The sequence below is a fragment of the Heptranchias perlo genome, chromosome 5, assembly GCF_035084215.1.
Source record: "Heptranchias perlo isolate sHepPer1 chromosome 5, sHepPer1.hap1, whole genome shotgun sequence".
NCBI lineage: Eukaryota > Metazoa > Chordata > Chondrichthyes > Hexanchiformes > Hexanchidae > Heptranchias > Heptranchias perlo.
Genome location: NC_090329.1, coordinates 131,854,745 through 131,871,400, shown reverse-complemented (window position 1 = coordinate 131,871,400; position 16,656 = coordinate 131,854,745). Strand labels below are relative to the sequence as shown.

The window sequence follows — 16,656 nt, the reverse complement described above, 5'->3', positions numbered from 1 at the left end:
TGATTGACACCCCATCCACCACCCTAAACATTCACTTCCGTCACCACCGGCGCACAGTGGCTGCAGTGTGTACCATCCACAGGATGCACTGCAGCAACTCGCCAAGGCTTCTTCGACAGCACCTCCCAAACTCGCAACCTCTACCACCTAGAAGGACAAGAGCAGCAGGCACATGGGAACAACACCACCTGCACGTTCCCCTCCAAGTCACACACCATCCCGACTTGGAAATATATCGCCGTTCCTTCATCGTCGCTGGGTCAAAATCCTGGAACTCCCTTCCTAACAGCACTGTGGGAGAACCGTCACCACACGGACTGCAGCGGTTCAAGAAGGCGGCTCACCACCACCTTCTCAAGGGCAATTAGGGACGGGCAATAAATGCCGGCCTCACCAGCGACGCCCTCATCCCATGAACGAATAAAAAAAAAGCTCCAGCGGGGTCACTGGAGCACCTCCATAGTTCTGCTCCACCAGTATTGCTGCAATGTAAATGGCCTTGCCGGTTTTTAGTCCCAATGTGTTTATTCAATCATCACAAGCTTGGTTAACTTGTAGTTAATTGTCCATTATCAGCTATATATCAATTTTAACTTTTCTCAGCCTTGTAAATGAACAGTTTCAAATTTACTCCACACCTGTGAAGCAGTGTTATAAAACCAGATATCCTACAAAATTAACAAATGTAACCAGTCAACCAGTTTGCGACACTTCTGGGTTGGGCTATGCAGGTAAAGGCCATGGAATCATCCTGTATACTGTGAAAGGAGGACTGTAGTTTTTTTTTCTGAATGGATGAGCTGAGAAGAGCAAATCAGCTTCACTCATCCAAGTTTATCATGAGTTAGTACCATATGTTAAACAACCAGCTAAAAGTTAAGCAGTAACATTTGTCTTGTCTTCTGTCTTTCAGATTACTAATGAAATAGTACGTCAGATGGTAGAAATGCATGGAATGTACAATTTGGATAAACCAGGAGACTTTACTAAAATTGTTGATGTGCAATTAATGGCTGCAATGATCCATCCAGGAGGAGGGCGCAATGACATTCCACAGCGTTTAAAGAGGCAGTTCACAATCTTCAACTGTACCCTCCCCACCAATGCTTCAATTGACAAAATCTTTGGTAATTGTCAGCTCCTGTTTGTTTCTCTCAAATATTCAAACTTTGCAGCAAATGCTACCATTATCTGGTTGAACATCGCACTTGTCTTATAAATATTGTGCGCTGCTAATTTTAATGCCAACTTATTGTCATACAGAAATTAAATTCTGAACAGAAAATTTAATCTGCCAATAGTTCAAAACAGCAATTAACCCAAATACTGAGTGGGCAGATCCAATTAATTTTATTCACACTGCATTTTATGAATAGTCACATTAGCGTAAAAATTGCTGTTGGTATTGATCCTGATACCAGTAGCAAACATACGCGGGTTGCCAGTAATGTTGAGGTTGCAGAAGCATAACAAAGGAAATCAATCAAAATTCAGCCAACAGCAGAGCAAACAACAAAATTAGAAATGCAGCCAGCACAAAGCCAGTGAACCTTCAATCAGCATCCAATTTCCTCCCACCAAGTTGGCCTATGCCTAGTCATAGATGCGATGTACACCAGGCATACACTCCAATCTGTAAAGTACCTGAACCTGGCAATACAGCCTTGTTCAGTTGCACACAGGTGAAGGGGGAAAGGGAAATTATCCCTCATATATCTGGGCCAATCAAAGCTTTACAGTATAAATCCTTTCAGGAGACAGGCATAGAGAACTGGAACATTTTACTTTGGAATAACATAGTCTTCAAGGGGATATGATTAAAGTCTGAAATAATAAAGGGATTAGATTTGTCCATTCTGTTTGACCATTTGAGCTGGATAGACAGGGGAGGACTGGGGGCATCAAGATGCCACAAAGTCAGGGATAGATTGGAGACTAGGAAGTCATTCTTTTCACAAAGAGCTGTCAACCTCCAAAATAAGTTGCCAGAGTGTGTTCTGTGTGGATTCACTGCAAGTATTTAAAAGGAAGCTGAACGAGTTCCTGCAAGTGGAAGACATCTCAGGTTATGTGAGGTGGGTGGGTTAATGGAGATGTGATAGAAATCATTGTGGTCTCCTGTAGCTTGCTTGATTGCCTTCAAAGATCAGAGATGAATTTTCCAGATTTTTTTTCCTAAATTGGTCTAAGGTCTTTTTTTCTTTTTTTTGTTTCTCCCAGCTGATTGTGTGACTGCAGGGGGTTTGGAGGGTTGATAGTGTATGTAGATTGTATGTTAGAATGGGACGAGCTTGATGGACCAATTGGTCTGTTCCTGTCCTTTTTTGTATGTTTCACAATTGTCATCTGATGTTTGCACCTTAATTTCATCTGGAAAAAACGGCCTAAGAATGCAGGTTGTTGAGCAGGATTACAAAGGTATGGCAGAGTAAGGGGTGAAAATGCTAGTGAGGAATTAACAGTGATACTAGCAATGCAGCAAGGAAAGTGAGTTTACCAAGCAGTAATTGAAATGCATTCTCAAGAATGCCACAGCTACACCAATTATTAAAAGGGCAAAGCAGATCTGCAAAGCATCCAGACCAAACCACCTTACCCTGTACTTTTACAAACATACGAACATACAAATTAAGAGCAGGATTAGGCCATTCGTCTCCTCAAGCCTGCTCTGCCTTTTGATAAGATCATGGCTGATCTGATTGTGATCTCAACCCTACTTTCCCGTCTAACTACTTTAACCTTCAACTCCCTTGTTAATCAGGACTCTATCTAACTCAGCCTTAAAAATATTCATTGATCCTGCCTCCACCACTCTCTGGGGAAGGGAGTTCCACAGACTCACGACCCTCTGAGAGAAAAAGTTTCTCCTCATCTCTGTCTTAAATGGGAGACCCCTTATTTTTAAACTGTGGCCCCTAGTTCTAGTCTCTCCCACAAGGGGAAACATCCTCTCAGCATCTACCCCTTCTAGTCCTCTCAGGCTTTTATATGTTTCAATAAGATCACCTCTCATTCATCTAAACTCCAGTGTATACAGGCCCAACTTGTCCAACTTTGCCTCATAAGATAACCCCCTCATCCCAGGAATCAGTCGAGGTAACCTTCTCTGAACCGCCTCCAAAGCAATTATGTCCTTTCTTAAATAAGGAGACCAAAACTGCACACAGTATTCCTGATGTGGTCTCACCAATGCCCTGTACAACTGTAGCAAAACATCTCTACTTTTATATTCCATTCCCCTTGCAATAAATGACAACATTCCATTTGCCTTCCTAATCACTTGCTGTACCTGCATACTAACTTTTTGTGATTCATGTACTAGGACACCCAGATCCCTCTGTACCTCAGAGTTCTGCAATCTGTCTCCATTTAAATAATAGACTGCTTTTCTATTCCTCCTGCCAAAGTAGACAAGTTCACATTTTCCTCTTATCTTTACCTCTTCAAATGCTATCTGTTGACATCTTATGCTGGACTCCTGCTATACCATAACCAGCAGAAATTCCTGTCCATCATCTCTCAGAGGGCAATCAGGAGATGTAGGCTGGTCTGATTGTCACTCATTTCAGTTAAGGGAACCTCCTGTAAGGGAATCTCCTGTTCCTTGGTGAGAGTCAAATGCAGCAGTGTGGGTAATAAGGCCACACATAGCTTGTTTTAAGGCTGACATTGATTTAATTCATTTTCTGGGAGACCGACATCTATGTGTTGGCTGCCTGTGTTTACGCTAAATCTGGTTCCCTTTTCCCGGCAAGAGAATTGTAGGGGGTAATTTTAACTTTTATCACTAAGCAAAAAACAGTGATAGCGAATTGGCAGCCTGTTTAACACCTTGCACAATTTTCTTTTGCATGTATGAGCTAGAATTAGTCTATGAGACAATACTTTTTTAACAAATAATTATCTAAATAAAAATGTACGGGGACATTTTTATCTGCCCTGCATCGCAGTGTTCCCTGGGCAGAATGTGGGGAAAAAAATGACGGCGATGTATTACATTCGGTATTTGCTCTCTTTACACTGCCCAAGGATTTCTTGGGGCTTTCCCATCAAGTGTATTTGACTTGCGACTGATTATTCTTCTGGCAACACTTCTTTGCTGCTCCAGCAGAATGGGGTCTGTTGAAAGGTGGTACAAGGGCCTCACAATAGACTTCCATGAACTGGAGGCTATGCAGGGGCCATAGGGCAGGCCGAAGACTCGAGAGGCAAGTGGACATTTCTTCCTATAATCAATCAGCAACACCAGGGGTCTTTTGCTGCTCCTCTCCAGCAGCAACTAGAAGGCCCAATCTCTGAGGCATGGAGCACAGCTGCTGGTCATGCAAATTACCCCGGGAGGAAAAACAGAGGTAGTTACCTCTCCACAGGTGCAGCGCACCTCAGACGCATAGATTAAAATCTCACCTATTTTGTGCCACTTAGAGGCAAAGCTACAGAGGCCAGAGCAACCATTAAGTAATCTAACTTAAATCTGTATTCACTTGAATTTGATTCCATTCACTAGATTTGTGTTTGAAGAAGAAAATAAACTTCAGAGCTGGTTCATTTTAATTCACTGATATTAAGATCGTTAGGTCCCATACTTGTAAAGTCAGTTGTTCAGAATCCATTAAATGTGGAACATGTGATAAGTATATATTTACATTAAATAAGTTGGATTATGTTGAATCTTTATCTGTCATTTTCCACTATCCGGAATGGTCTGAGTTTCTTACAGCCTATGACATCATCCTATTGAGTTAAATTAGAAAATCAAAATTGAAAGTTCCATATTGTCAAAGCTAACTATGAATGCAAATATCAATGCTATGAATATTTTGTTTGTATCTTTGCCAGGAATCATTGGAAATGGATACTTTCAATCATCCAGACACTTCATTCCTGAAATCACTGACATGATAACAAAACTTGTTGCCACTAGTAGGATCCTCTGGCAGCGGACAAAGGTACTAATACTGTCATAGAAACAGAGAAACATAGAAAATAGGAGCAGGAATAGGCCATTCGACCCTTCGAGCCTGCTCCGCCATTCAATATAATCATGGCTGATCCTCTATCTCAATACCATATACCCATTCTCTCACCATACCCCTTGATGCCTTTTGTGTCTAGAAATCTATCTAGCCCCTTCTTAAATATATTCAGTGACTTTGCCTCCACAGCCTTCTGTGGTAGAGAATTCCACAGGTTCACCACCCTCTGAGTGAAGAAATTTCTCCTCATCTCAGTCCTAAATGTCCTACCCCGTATCCTGAGATTGTGACCCCCCTCGTTCTGGACCCCCCAACCAGGGGAAACATCCTCCCTGCATCCAGTCTGTCTAGCCCTGTCAGAATTTTATATGTTTCAATGAGATCCCCTCTCATTCTTCTAAACTCGAGTGAATACAGGCCGAGTCGACCCAATCTCTCCTCATATGACAGTCCTGCCATCCCAGGGATCAGTCTGGTGAACCTTCACTGCACTCCCTCCATGGCAAGTATATCCTTTCTTAGGTTCCCTCATCCGAATCATTGATATGTATTGTGAATAGCTGGGGCCCAAGCACTGATCCCTGTGGTACCCCACTAGCCACTGCCTGCCACATGTCCATTTATTCCTACTCTCTGTTTCCTGTCTGTTAACCAATTTTCAATCCATGCCAGGATATTACCCCCAATCCCATGTGCTTTAATTTTGCAAACTAACCTCTTATGTGGGACTTTATCAAACATCCACTGATTCCACCTTATCTATTCTACCAGTTACATCCTCAAAACACTCCAGTAGGTTTGTCAAACATGATTTCCCTTTCATAAATCCATGTTGACTTTGTCTAATCCCATTGATATTTTCTAAGTGTCCTGTTATCTGTAGGGGGAGGTGGTGTGTGTCAGCTTCACCTCTGACTTCTGAGCGGTCCGAATCGCTCCCACTCCCTGGGTTCTAGACCTTGGATTTATTTGGGGGTTGCGACAAAGTGCAGCAGACAACTGATTTTGGTGCAAGAAACTTTGACCTTTATTCAAGAGAGGAAATACAACACAACAATCCTAACACTCTAATAAAATGGGGAACACTTTGGTACACACGAGGGAAATTACAGTAGAAAGATACCCCACCCCTCCAAATCCCACTGCACTAGCTAGGTTGGACCCTAAAGGGCCAGAGATAATGCTCACCAAACGAATCCTTGACAGTAATTCACCCAGAGCTAAGTCAGAAATCATAGAAGTTTACAACATGGAAACAGGCCCTTCGGCCCAACATGTCCATGTCGCCCAGTTTATACCACTAAGCTAGTCCCAGTTGCCTGCACTTGGCCCATATCCCTCTATACCCATCTTACCCATGTAACTGTCCAAATGCTTTTTAAAAGACAAAATTGTACCCATCTCTACTACTGCCTCTGGCAGCTCGTTCCAGACACTCACCACCCTTTGAGTGAAAAAATTGCCCCCCTGGACCCTTTTGTATCTCTCCCCTCTCACCTTAAATCTATGTCCCCTCATTATAGACTCCCCTACCTTTGGGAAAAGATTTTGACTATCTACCTTATCTATGCCCCTCATTATTTTATAGACTTCTATAAGGTCACCCCTAAACCTCCTACTGTCCAGGGAAAAAAGTCTCAGTCTATCCAACCTCTCCCTATAAGTCAAACCATCAAGTCCCGGTAGCATCCTAGTAAATCTTTTCTGCACTCTTTCTAGTTTAATAATATCCTTTCTATAATAGGGTGACCAGAACTGTACACAGTATTCCAAGTGTGGCCTTACTAATGTCTTGTACAACTTCAACAAGACATCCCAACTCCTGTATTCAATGTTCTGACCAATGAAACCAAGCATGCTGAATGCCTTCTTCACCACCCTATCCACCTGTGACTCCACTTTCAAGGAGCTATGAACCTGTACTCCTCGATCTCTTTGTTCTATAACTCTCCCCAACGCCCTACCATTAACGGAGTAGGTCCTGGTCTGATTCGATCTACCAAAATGCATCACCTCACATTTATCTAAATTAAACTCCATCTGCCATTCATCGGCCCACTGGCCCAATTTATCAAGATCCCGTTGCAATCCTAGATAACCTTCTTCACTGTCCACAATGCCACCAATCTTGGTGTCATCTGCAAACTTACTAAACATGCCTCCTAAATTCTCATCCAAATCATTAATATAAATAACAAATAACAGCGGACCCAGCACCGATCCCTGAGGCACACCGCTGGTCACAGGCCTCCAGTTTGAAAAACAACCCTCTAGAACCACATTATGTCTTCTGCTGTCAAGCCAATTTTGTATCTTATTGGCTACCTCACCTTGGATCCCGTGAGATTTAACCTTATGTAACAACCTACCATGCAGTACCTTGTCAAAGGCTTTGCTAATGTCCATGTAGACCACGTTTACTGCACAGCCCTCATCTATCTTCTTGGTTACCACTTCAAAAAACTCAATCAAATTTGTGAGACATGATTTTCCTCTCACAAAACCATGCTGACTGTTCCTAATCAGTCCCTGCCTCTCCAAATGCCCGTAGATCCTGTCTCTCAGAATACCCTCTAACAACTTACCCACTACAGATGTCAGGCTCACCGGTCTGTAGTTCTCAGGCTTTTCCCTGCCGCCCTTCTTAAACAAAGGCACAACATTTGCTACCCTCCAATCTTCAGGCACCTCACCTGTAGCTGTCGATGATTCAAATATCTCTGCTAGGGGACCCGCAATTTCCTCCCTAACCTCTCATAACGTCCTGGGATGCCCTTCATCAGGTCCCGGAGATTTATCTACCTTGATGCGCGTTAAGACTTCCAGCACCCCCCTCTCTGTAATATGTACACTCCTCAAGACATCACTATTTATTTCCCCAAGTTCCCTAACATCCATGCCTTTCTCAACCGTAAATACCGATGCGAAATATTCATTTAGGATCTCACCCATCTCTTGTGGTTCCGCACATAGATGACCTTGTTGATCCTTAAGAGGCCCTACTCTCTCCCTAGTTACTCTTTTGCCCTTTATGTATTTGTAGAAGCTCTTTGGATTCACCTTTGCCTTATCTGCCAAAGCAATCTCATGTCCCCTTTTTGCCCTCCTGATTTCTCTCTTAACTCTACTCCGGCAATCACTATACTCTTCAAGGGATCCACTTGATCCCAGCTGCCTATGCATGTCATATGCCTCCTTCTTCTTTCTGACTAGGGCCTCAATCTCCCGAGTCATCCAAGGTTCCCTACTTCTACCAGCCTTGCCCTTCACTTTATAAGGAATGTGCTTACCCTGAACCCTGGTTAACCCACTTTTGAAGGCCTCCCACTTACCAGACGTCCCTTTGCCTGCCAACAGACTCTCCCAATCAACTTCTGAAAGTTCCTGTCTAATACCATCAAAATTGGCCTTTCCCCAATTTAGAATTTTAACTTTTGGGCCAGACCTATCATTCTCCATAGCTATCTTAAAACTAATGGAATTATGATCACTGGTCCCAAAGTGATCCCTCACTAACACTTCTGTCACCTGCCCTTCCTTATTTCCCAAGAGGAGGTCAAGTTTTGCCCCCTCTCTAGTCGGGCCATCCACATACTGAATGAGAAATTCCTCCTGAATACACTCAACAAATTTCTCTCCATCCAAGCCCCTAATGCTATGGCTGTCCCAGTCAATGTTGGGAAAGTTAAAGTCCCCTACTATTACCACCCTATTTTTCTTGCAGCTGTCTGTAATCTCCTTACATATTTGCTCCTCAATTTCCCGTTGACTATTTGGGGGTCTGTAGTACAATCCTATCAAAGTGATCTCTCCCTTCTTATTTTTCAGTTCTACCCATATAGACTCAGTGGGCGAACCCTCGGATATATCCTCTCTCACTACTGCCGTGATGTTCTCCCTAATCAAGAACGCAACTCCCCCTCCTCTCTTACCTCCTGCTCTATCTTTCCTATAGCATCTGTACCCTGGAACATTGAGCTGCCAGTCCTGCCCCTCCCTTAGCCATGTTTCAGTAATAGCTATAACATCCCAGTCCCATGTACCCATCCATGCCCTGAGTTCATCTACCTTGCCCATCAGACTTCTTGCATTGAAATAAATGCAGTTTAATCTAGACTTCCCTTGGTCTTTGCCCTGCTTTCTCAGACCATCTGTCCGGTCATGTTTTGTACACTCTCCCTTACTGCCTTTTGTTTCTGTCACCACTTTACTTCCCACTGACTTCCTGCATCGATTCCCATCCCCCTGCCACTTTAGTTTAAACCCTCCCCAACAGCACTAGCAAACACTCCCCCTAATAGATTGTAGAGTGGAAACTTTGCGGATCTTCGGTTTTCTCCCGAGTTGGTTTTCTTTGGTCGCGGTGGCCCAATATTACCCGGTTGGTTGGTGGCAATATTCGGTTGGTTGTTTCGTAAGGCCCTTGTTGCCGCGAGGTGTCGGATGGTCATTGGGGCTGTTGCTCTGGTTTCTTCTTGTGTATCGGCCTGCTTCTGGAGCTGTTGACCTTCCTTGTCTGCTTTTCCTGTTGCCCCCTCGCCTTGTTGAACTGTCGCCTCCCGAGCTGTTGAACAATCCTTTGCCCTTGCAGGTCTACTAACCGGTTCTCTTCACCGGAAGCTGCTTTCCTTCCAGAGACAGGCAGAACAAAACAAGCAGAACACAACAGCCAGTAAGAGCCAGAGAGAGAGAGAGAGGTTTCGAGGTTTCGAGTTTCCACTTGTGTATCCCTCTCTTACAATGATGTGGAGATGCCGGTGATGGACTGGGGTTGACAATTGTAAACAATTTTACAACACCAAGTTATAGTCCAGCAATTTTATTTTAAATTCACAAGCTTTCGGAGATTTTCTCCTTGCATTTGCCTGAGGAAGGAGAAAATCTCCGAAAGCTTGTGAATTTAAAATAAAATTGCTGGACTATAACTTGGTGTTGTAAAATTGTTTACAACTCTCTTACAATGGTCTTCGACACTTTTAAAAAAAAACACTTCATGTCTGTTTAAACAGTTCTTACAAAGTCCTTAAGAATCTTTGATGGCTTTTTGATGGTCCCTCATCATGTTGCAATTGCTTCTCCCGATGTTCATTGTTAATTCCGATTTTCGAGCTTGTCACACAAGGCTTCCTTTTGTATCCAACATCCTAGGTGTTGATCAGTTTTGCTTTAAAACAAAGACATGGCCCCACCATGTCTGGAGCAGTTACCTCTTTCAATGGCTGACTGCCTTTCGAATTCGTGCTGAGTGTCGACCACCTGCTGTCGGTTTTGCATTAAAACAGAGACATGTCTGAAGCAGCAATTCTCCCACCTTCCACTGTGTGTGTTGATTTCGTCTGGTGACCTCTCACCTATCCTTCCATCTTAGGATTATAGTCAATGGCCAAAGTTTTCCATGCTCAGGGAAAAGGTGAATTTCTTTAGGGTTTTTCTCCAAGTTTTGGGGGATCTGTGAATTTTGAGAATCTTATCCTCCCCCCTGTGATATTTTAACCTTGCTTCAAGTATCATACTGGTAAAAGGTGAGCAAAATTCTCGATCCTCAAGAGCCAACCTTCCCCTGTAGTTTACCTATCGAAGACCCAAAACATATATTCCCCTTTCGGTGTTGTGTTCAGGTGCAGACACAGGTAAGAATTAACATTCATCTCCAAGCACGGAGGGGGTCCAACACCCCTGCACCACTTGGAAAATACGGTACATACATAGAAAAATAATACACGGTAAACAATAATGCTTAAACTACCAACCATCTTATATAAAATTTAACTAAAACACCCAAACATAACAATCTCAAAATTTAATAACAGAAGCTATGTACATCCGCCGCCCGTCCCCGGGCGGCCAGGCTAATCCCTGTTCGGGCTACAGCACACTACTCCCTTCGGTGTGGCCGTCCTGTCCTGTACCTTTGGTCCCTCGCAGCCTGCGGCTGCTGGCTGGGGACCTCTATCCACAGATCGATCCCTGACTTGAGGGGCTGCCCTTTTAAACTGGGGAGCCAGTGACCACGGTTTCTTTGGCTGTGGCGTTCGTGGGGACCTTCGAGGGACTCTGGCTGGTGGGGGTTTTCTGGCTGGTGGGTCTTCAACTCGAGCTACTGTCCCCACTTGTGCGGTCTGTGAAATCTCTACTGCCGCTGGCTGGGGATTTCTCTCCTCAGGCTGTACCTCTTCTAAACCTGTGTCAGGGGTAGGTAACTCTCTGCCCTCAGGTCCCACCTCGTCTGAGTCCCAGATGAGCGGGGGAGTGTCCCAAACGGTGGGTGGAATGGCCCTTCCCTTAGAACAAGCCACTACACCTGCTTGTGCAGTCTGTGAGTTTGCTCCTGCTGCAGGCTGAGGATTTTTATCCTCAGACCTTGCCCCAACTGGCTGTTCCCTTCTCTCGGATTTAAACAACTTACATTGGTTAATGTGGAACCATTTGGTGCGCCGAGGCAGCGTTATGGCGTATACCATGGGGCTTGCCTCATCTACAATGCTGTAGGGCCCCATGTACAATGGTTCTAGACTGCCAACCCGAGCAAAATTCCTAACCATAACCTGATCCCCTATCTCCCACTCGTGGTGCGTACGGGGTTCTAACAGCAGTCGGTTATCCGATGCTGTATTCCCATGTTGCTAGCAGCCTGCCAGTGAACCTGTTTAAGGTGTTCAAACAGATTCCTGACGAAGCTGTTCCGGTTCACCTCTCTGAGCTGACCCTCCGTGAGCACCGGGGCTAGCACATGGCTGGGGGTCCGCATAACCTTACCAGTCATGAGCTCGTGTGGGGAATACCCCGAGACGGTAGACTCACCTAGAAAGTGGGTAGAAGTCTTACCGTTGGTCCCAATGGGGATCCGAGCCAGCCAGTCAAAAAGCACTGGGTATTCCCCACACGAGCTCATGACTGGTAAGGTTATAGGACGGGACTCATATGGGTCCCAGAAAGTGCCTGTGCGGGCACCCTCCTTAGGTAGCACGTCGGCCTGCCCGTTGTCCTCCCGTGGCTGTGTTGAGGACTGGTAACGCCTGTACTGCTTCCCTTCTAGCTTTATCTATGGCCCTTTCCCCAGCGCATATTGTCAGGCCCAGGAATTTCACCTCCTGCTGGCCGATCTGAGCTTTCTTTGGGTTCACTTTAAAACCTTCCTGCCCGAGCAGTTCCAGCAGTTCGGCCAGAAGTGGGCCATGCTCCTCTCTCGAATCGGTGAATAGGAGTAGTTCATACACGTATTGTACCAGTTGCCTGGGCTAGCTGAAGCCCTTTAAACTGTTTACCATGCATTGGTGGAAAATGCTGGAGCTATTGTGGAAGCCCTGAGGCAGACAGTTCCAGGTGTACTGTTGCCCGTTAAAGGTAAAGGCAAACTTGTACTGATCCTCTCTCCTTAAAGGGATGGACCAAAACCCGTTGGAGATATCCAGCACCATGAAAGTGGTCGCGGATGCTGGGATACTTCCTATCAGGTCGGCAACTGCTGCTACCGTGGGTGCACAGGCTGGGATGTTACTGTTGAGCACCCGATAGTCCACTGTGGCTCTCCAGGAGTTGTCCGGTTTTCTAACTGGCCACAGTGGCGAGTTCACGTGGGTGGCTATCGGTCTCAGGACCCCCTGTTGCACTAAGGAGGACATGGCTGCTTCCATGTCTGCCTCCGCTTCCCTGGGAAGTTATATTGCTTTTGTGGTCGAGCCATAGGGTCCCCATCTACACTGACCTCGAACCCGTTGACCCTCCCACAGTCGTGTTTGTGTGTGGCAAATGTGGCTAGGTGGGCTCGCACAAATGCCTGGAACTCCCTTGGGGTATGACTGACCATGAGTTCGAGGTTATAACCCTCTTTAGGCTTCATGGTGCACAGGGTCCCCTTCCCCTATTTCCCTGGGATGACTACTACTCCACCTTCCTTTCCTGTATTTACCCCCACAGGCAGTGATTCCTCAAATCCACTAGGATCCCGTGGCCTACAATAAAGTCGGCTCCCAGATTCCCTTTTCCACCCTCCACTTCCCACTTCATTAGGATACAGGTCCACTTAGAGCGGAGTGTTCCTAAACGAATGGTCAGCGGGATGAAAAATGAGCCAGCCTGTTCTTTACCTGTGAATCCCGACAGACTGTATGGGACCCCGTTAGATAGAGGTGAGGTGGTGGGGTTAGCTGAATGGATCACGGTACATGATGCTCCCGTGTCCAACAGATAGGTCCCTTTTACCTCTTCTACCTCCATCTCAACAAGGAGTCTCTTCCATAAGTCGTAGGTAAGACAACACAGGTAAGCAGGCTGAGCTGGCTCTAGTCAGGGTTGTGGGTTAGATGGGGGTGATGGGGTCAGAGTGCCAGTGGTGGCTGCTACCTTCCCTGGGCCAGTCAATAGGGTTCTCATGGCGTCCAAAAATGACTCGACCGTGGCGGGAGGGATTCCTGTCTCTGCCTTTTGGGCTGGGGTTGAGGAATTCTTTCCCTTGTTATCTTTCCAAGGATTCTTACACTCCTTCCTCCATTGTCCATCCTTCCCATACCCATAACAGTTGAGCTTTGTGCTGGAAGGGTTATTCCCTTCCTGATGCCACTCCTTCCTACCCTGGTCGGGTTTCATTTCATGCACTTTCCCTTTAGGTGGGTGTGCATCGGTTCCTTTACTATTACGGTAAGTGTAGGGGGTGGTGATGTGTGTCAGCTTCACCTCTGACTTCTGAGCAGTCCGAATCTGGACCTTGGACTTATTTGGGGGTTGTGACAAAGTGCAGCAGACAACTGGTTTTGGTGCAAGAAACTTTGACCTTTATTCAAGAGAGAAAATACAACACAACAATCTTAGCACTCTCATAAAATGGGGAACACTTCAGTACACACGAGGGAAATTACAGTGGAAAGATACCTCACCCCTCCCAATCCCACTGTACTGGCTCAGTTGGACTCTGAAGGTCATGATGTGGAGATGCTGGTGATGGACTGGGGTGGACAAATGTAAGGAATCTTGCAACACCAGGTTATAGTCCAGCAGTTTTATTTGAAAATCACAAGCTTTCAGAGCCTTCCTCCTTCGTCAGGTGTGTGAAGGTTTCCATAAAAGCACCGCATATATAGTCACAGAACAATGCCTGGTGATTACAGATAATCTTTCCAACTGCCCGTTATCACAACTCTGCATGGATGGTGTTCAGACAGGAGAACATTACACCCAAGACCACTGAATACGCAAGCGGTCAGATTACAAAGACAGAGAGAGAGAGAGACAAAGAATGGCCAGTTGTATTGAAAACAGATAACTTTTTTTTTTCCCCTGGTGGGGTTACATGTAGCGTGACATGAACCCAAGATCCCGGTTGAGGCCGTCCTCATGGGTGTGGAACTTGGCTATCAATTTCTGCTTGACGGTTTTGCGTTGTCGTGTGTCTCGAAGGTCGCCTTGGAGAACGCTTACCCGAAGATCGGTGGCTGAATGTCCTTGACTGCTGAAGTGTTCCCCGACTGGGAGGGAACCCTCCTGTCTGGTGATTGTTGCGCGGTGTCCGTTCATCCGTTATCGCAGTGACTGCATGGTCTCGCCAATGTACCATGCTCCGGGGCATCCTTTCCTGCAACGTATGAGGTAGACAACGTTGGCCGAGTCACAGGAGTATAAACCATGTACCTGGTGGGTGGTGTCCTCTCGTGTGATGGTGGTATCTGTGTCGATGATCTGGCATGTCTTGCAGAGGTTGCCGTGGCAGGGTTGTGTGGTGTCGTGGACGCTGTTCTCCTGAGAGCTAGGTAATTTGCTGCGAACGATGGTCTGTTTGAGGTTGGGTGGCTGTTTGAAGGCGAATAATGGAGGCGTGGGGATGGCCTTAGCGAGGTGTTCGTTGTCATCGATGACATGTTGAAGGCTGCAGAGAACATGGCGTAGTTTCTCCGCTCCGGGGAAGTACTGGACGACGAAGGGTACTCTGTTGGTTGCGTCCCGTGTTTGTCTTCTGAGGAGGTCTATGCGATTTTTCGCTGTGGTCCGTCGGAACTGTCAATCGACGAGTCAAGCGTCATATCCCATTCTTACGAGGGCGTCTTTCAACGTCTGTAGGTGTCCATCGCGTTCCTCCTCGTCTGAGCAGATCCTGTGTATTCACAGGGCCTGTCCATAGGGGATGGCCTCTTTGATGTGGTTAGGGTGGAAGCTGTAAAAGTGGAGCATCGTGAGGTTGTCCGTGGGCTTGCGGTAGAGTGAGGTGCTGAGGTGCCCGTCTTTGATGGAGATGCGTGTGTCCAAGAAAGAAATCGATTCTGAGGAGTAGCCCATGGTGAGTTTGATGGTGGGATAGAACTTGTTGATGTTATCGTGTAGTCTCTTCAGTGATTCTTCGCCGTGGGTCCGTAGGAAGAAAATGTCGTCGATGTATCTGGTGTACAGCGTTGGTTGGAGGTCCTGTGCAGTGAAGAAGTCGTGCTCGAACTTGTGCATGAAAATGTTGGCGTATTGGGGTGCGAATTTGGTCCCCATGGCTGTTCCGTGTTTGGGTAAAGAACTGGTTATCGAAGGTGAAGACATTGTGATCCAGGATGAAGCGGATGAGTTGTAGGATGGCGTCTGGAGATTGGCTGTTGTTGGTGTTGAGTACTGAGGCTGTTGCAGCGATGCCGTCATCGTGGGGGATACTGGTGTAGAGTGCCGAGACGTCCATCGTGGTGAGAAGTGTTCCTGGTTGAACTGGTCTTTGGGTGCTGAGTTTTTGTAGGAAGTCTGTAGTGTCGCGACAGAAGCTGGGGGTTCCCTGTACGATGGGTTTCAGGATGCCCTCGACGTATCCAGAGAGCTTCTCACACAGGGTTCCGTTGCCTGATACGATAGGACGTCCGGGTGTGTTGGCTTTGTGTATCTTTGGGAGGCAGTAGAAGTCTCCCACGCGGGAGTACGTGGGATGAGAGCACGTAGGATGCTTTGAAGGTCTGGATCGAAGGTCTTGATCAGTCTGTTGAGCTGGTGGGTGTGTTCTTTGGTCGGATCTGCGGGTAACCGTCTGTAGTGCTCCTGGTTGTCCAGTTGTCGGTATGCTTCTTTGCAATAGTCCGTTCTGCTCTGTATGACAATGGCTCCTCCTTTGTCCGCTGGTTTGATGACGATGTTGCAGTTGGTCTTGAGAGCGTCGATGGCATTGTGTTGTGCTCGGGTGACATTCTGGACTGTCTTGTGAGTGCGGCTGATGAATCTGGCATTGACGCCTCTCCTGAAGAGCTTGAGTATACATGTCAAGCTTAGGGCAGCGACCCTCCGGAGGAGTCCAGTTTGACTCTTTCTTCTTCGGTTGCTGTACCGCGGATCCCTCTGTCTGCTGTTCCGGATTGTTGATTGACTCATTGGGTTCGCTGCTGAAATCTTGGGATTTGTGGAAGAATTCCTGGAGCCTCATTCTCCTGATGAATTCCTCTGTGTCCGCCGCGAGACCGATGGGGTCCATTTTGGTGGTGGGGCAGAAATTGAGCCCTCGGCTGAGAACTTCGATTTCATCTGGTTGAAGGGTGTGGTCGGACAAATTGATGATAGACTTCCCTGTGGTTGCAACTGTGGTACCGGAGGAGGCTTTCGAATTCGTGCTGAGTGTCGACCACCTGCTGTCGGTTTTGCATTAAAACAGAGACATGTCTGAAGCAGTAATTCTCCCACCTTCCACTGTGTGTGTGTTGTTGATTTTGTCTGGTGACCTCTCACCTATCCT

The 16,656-nt window shown here is 46.3% G+C and overlaps 1 protein-coding gene across 1 annotated transcript in view; it reads left to right on the top strand.

Moving 5' to 3' along the window:
• LOC137322209 (dynein axonemal heavy chain 8-like) overlaps positions 1–16,656 on the top strand; it is a 1,675,662-nt gene that overhangs the window by 1,167,278 nt on the left and 491,728 nt on the right. The window contains exons 64-65 of the mRNA XM_067985325.1: positions 914–1,127; positions 4,840–4,949. Coding sequence (XP_067841426.1) covers positions 914–1,127; positions 4,840–4,949 — 324 coding nt within the window. The remainder of the gene's footprint in view (positions 1–913; positions 1,128–4,839; positions 4,950–16,656) is intronic.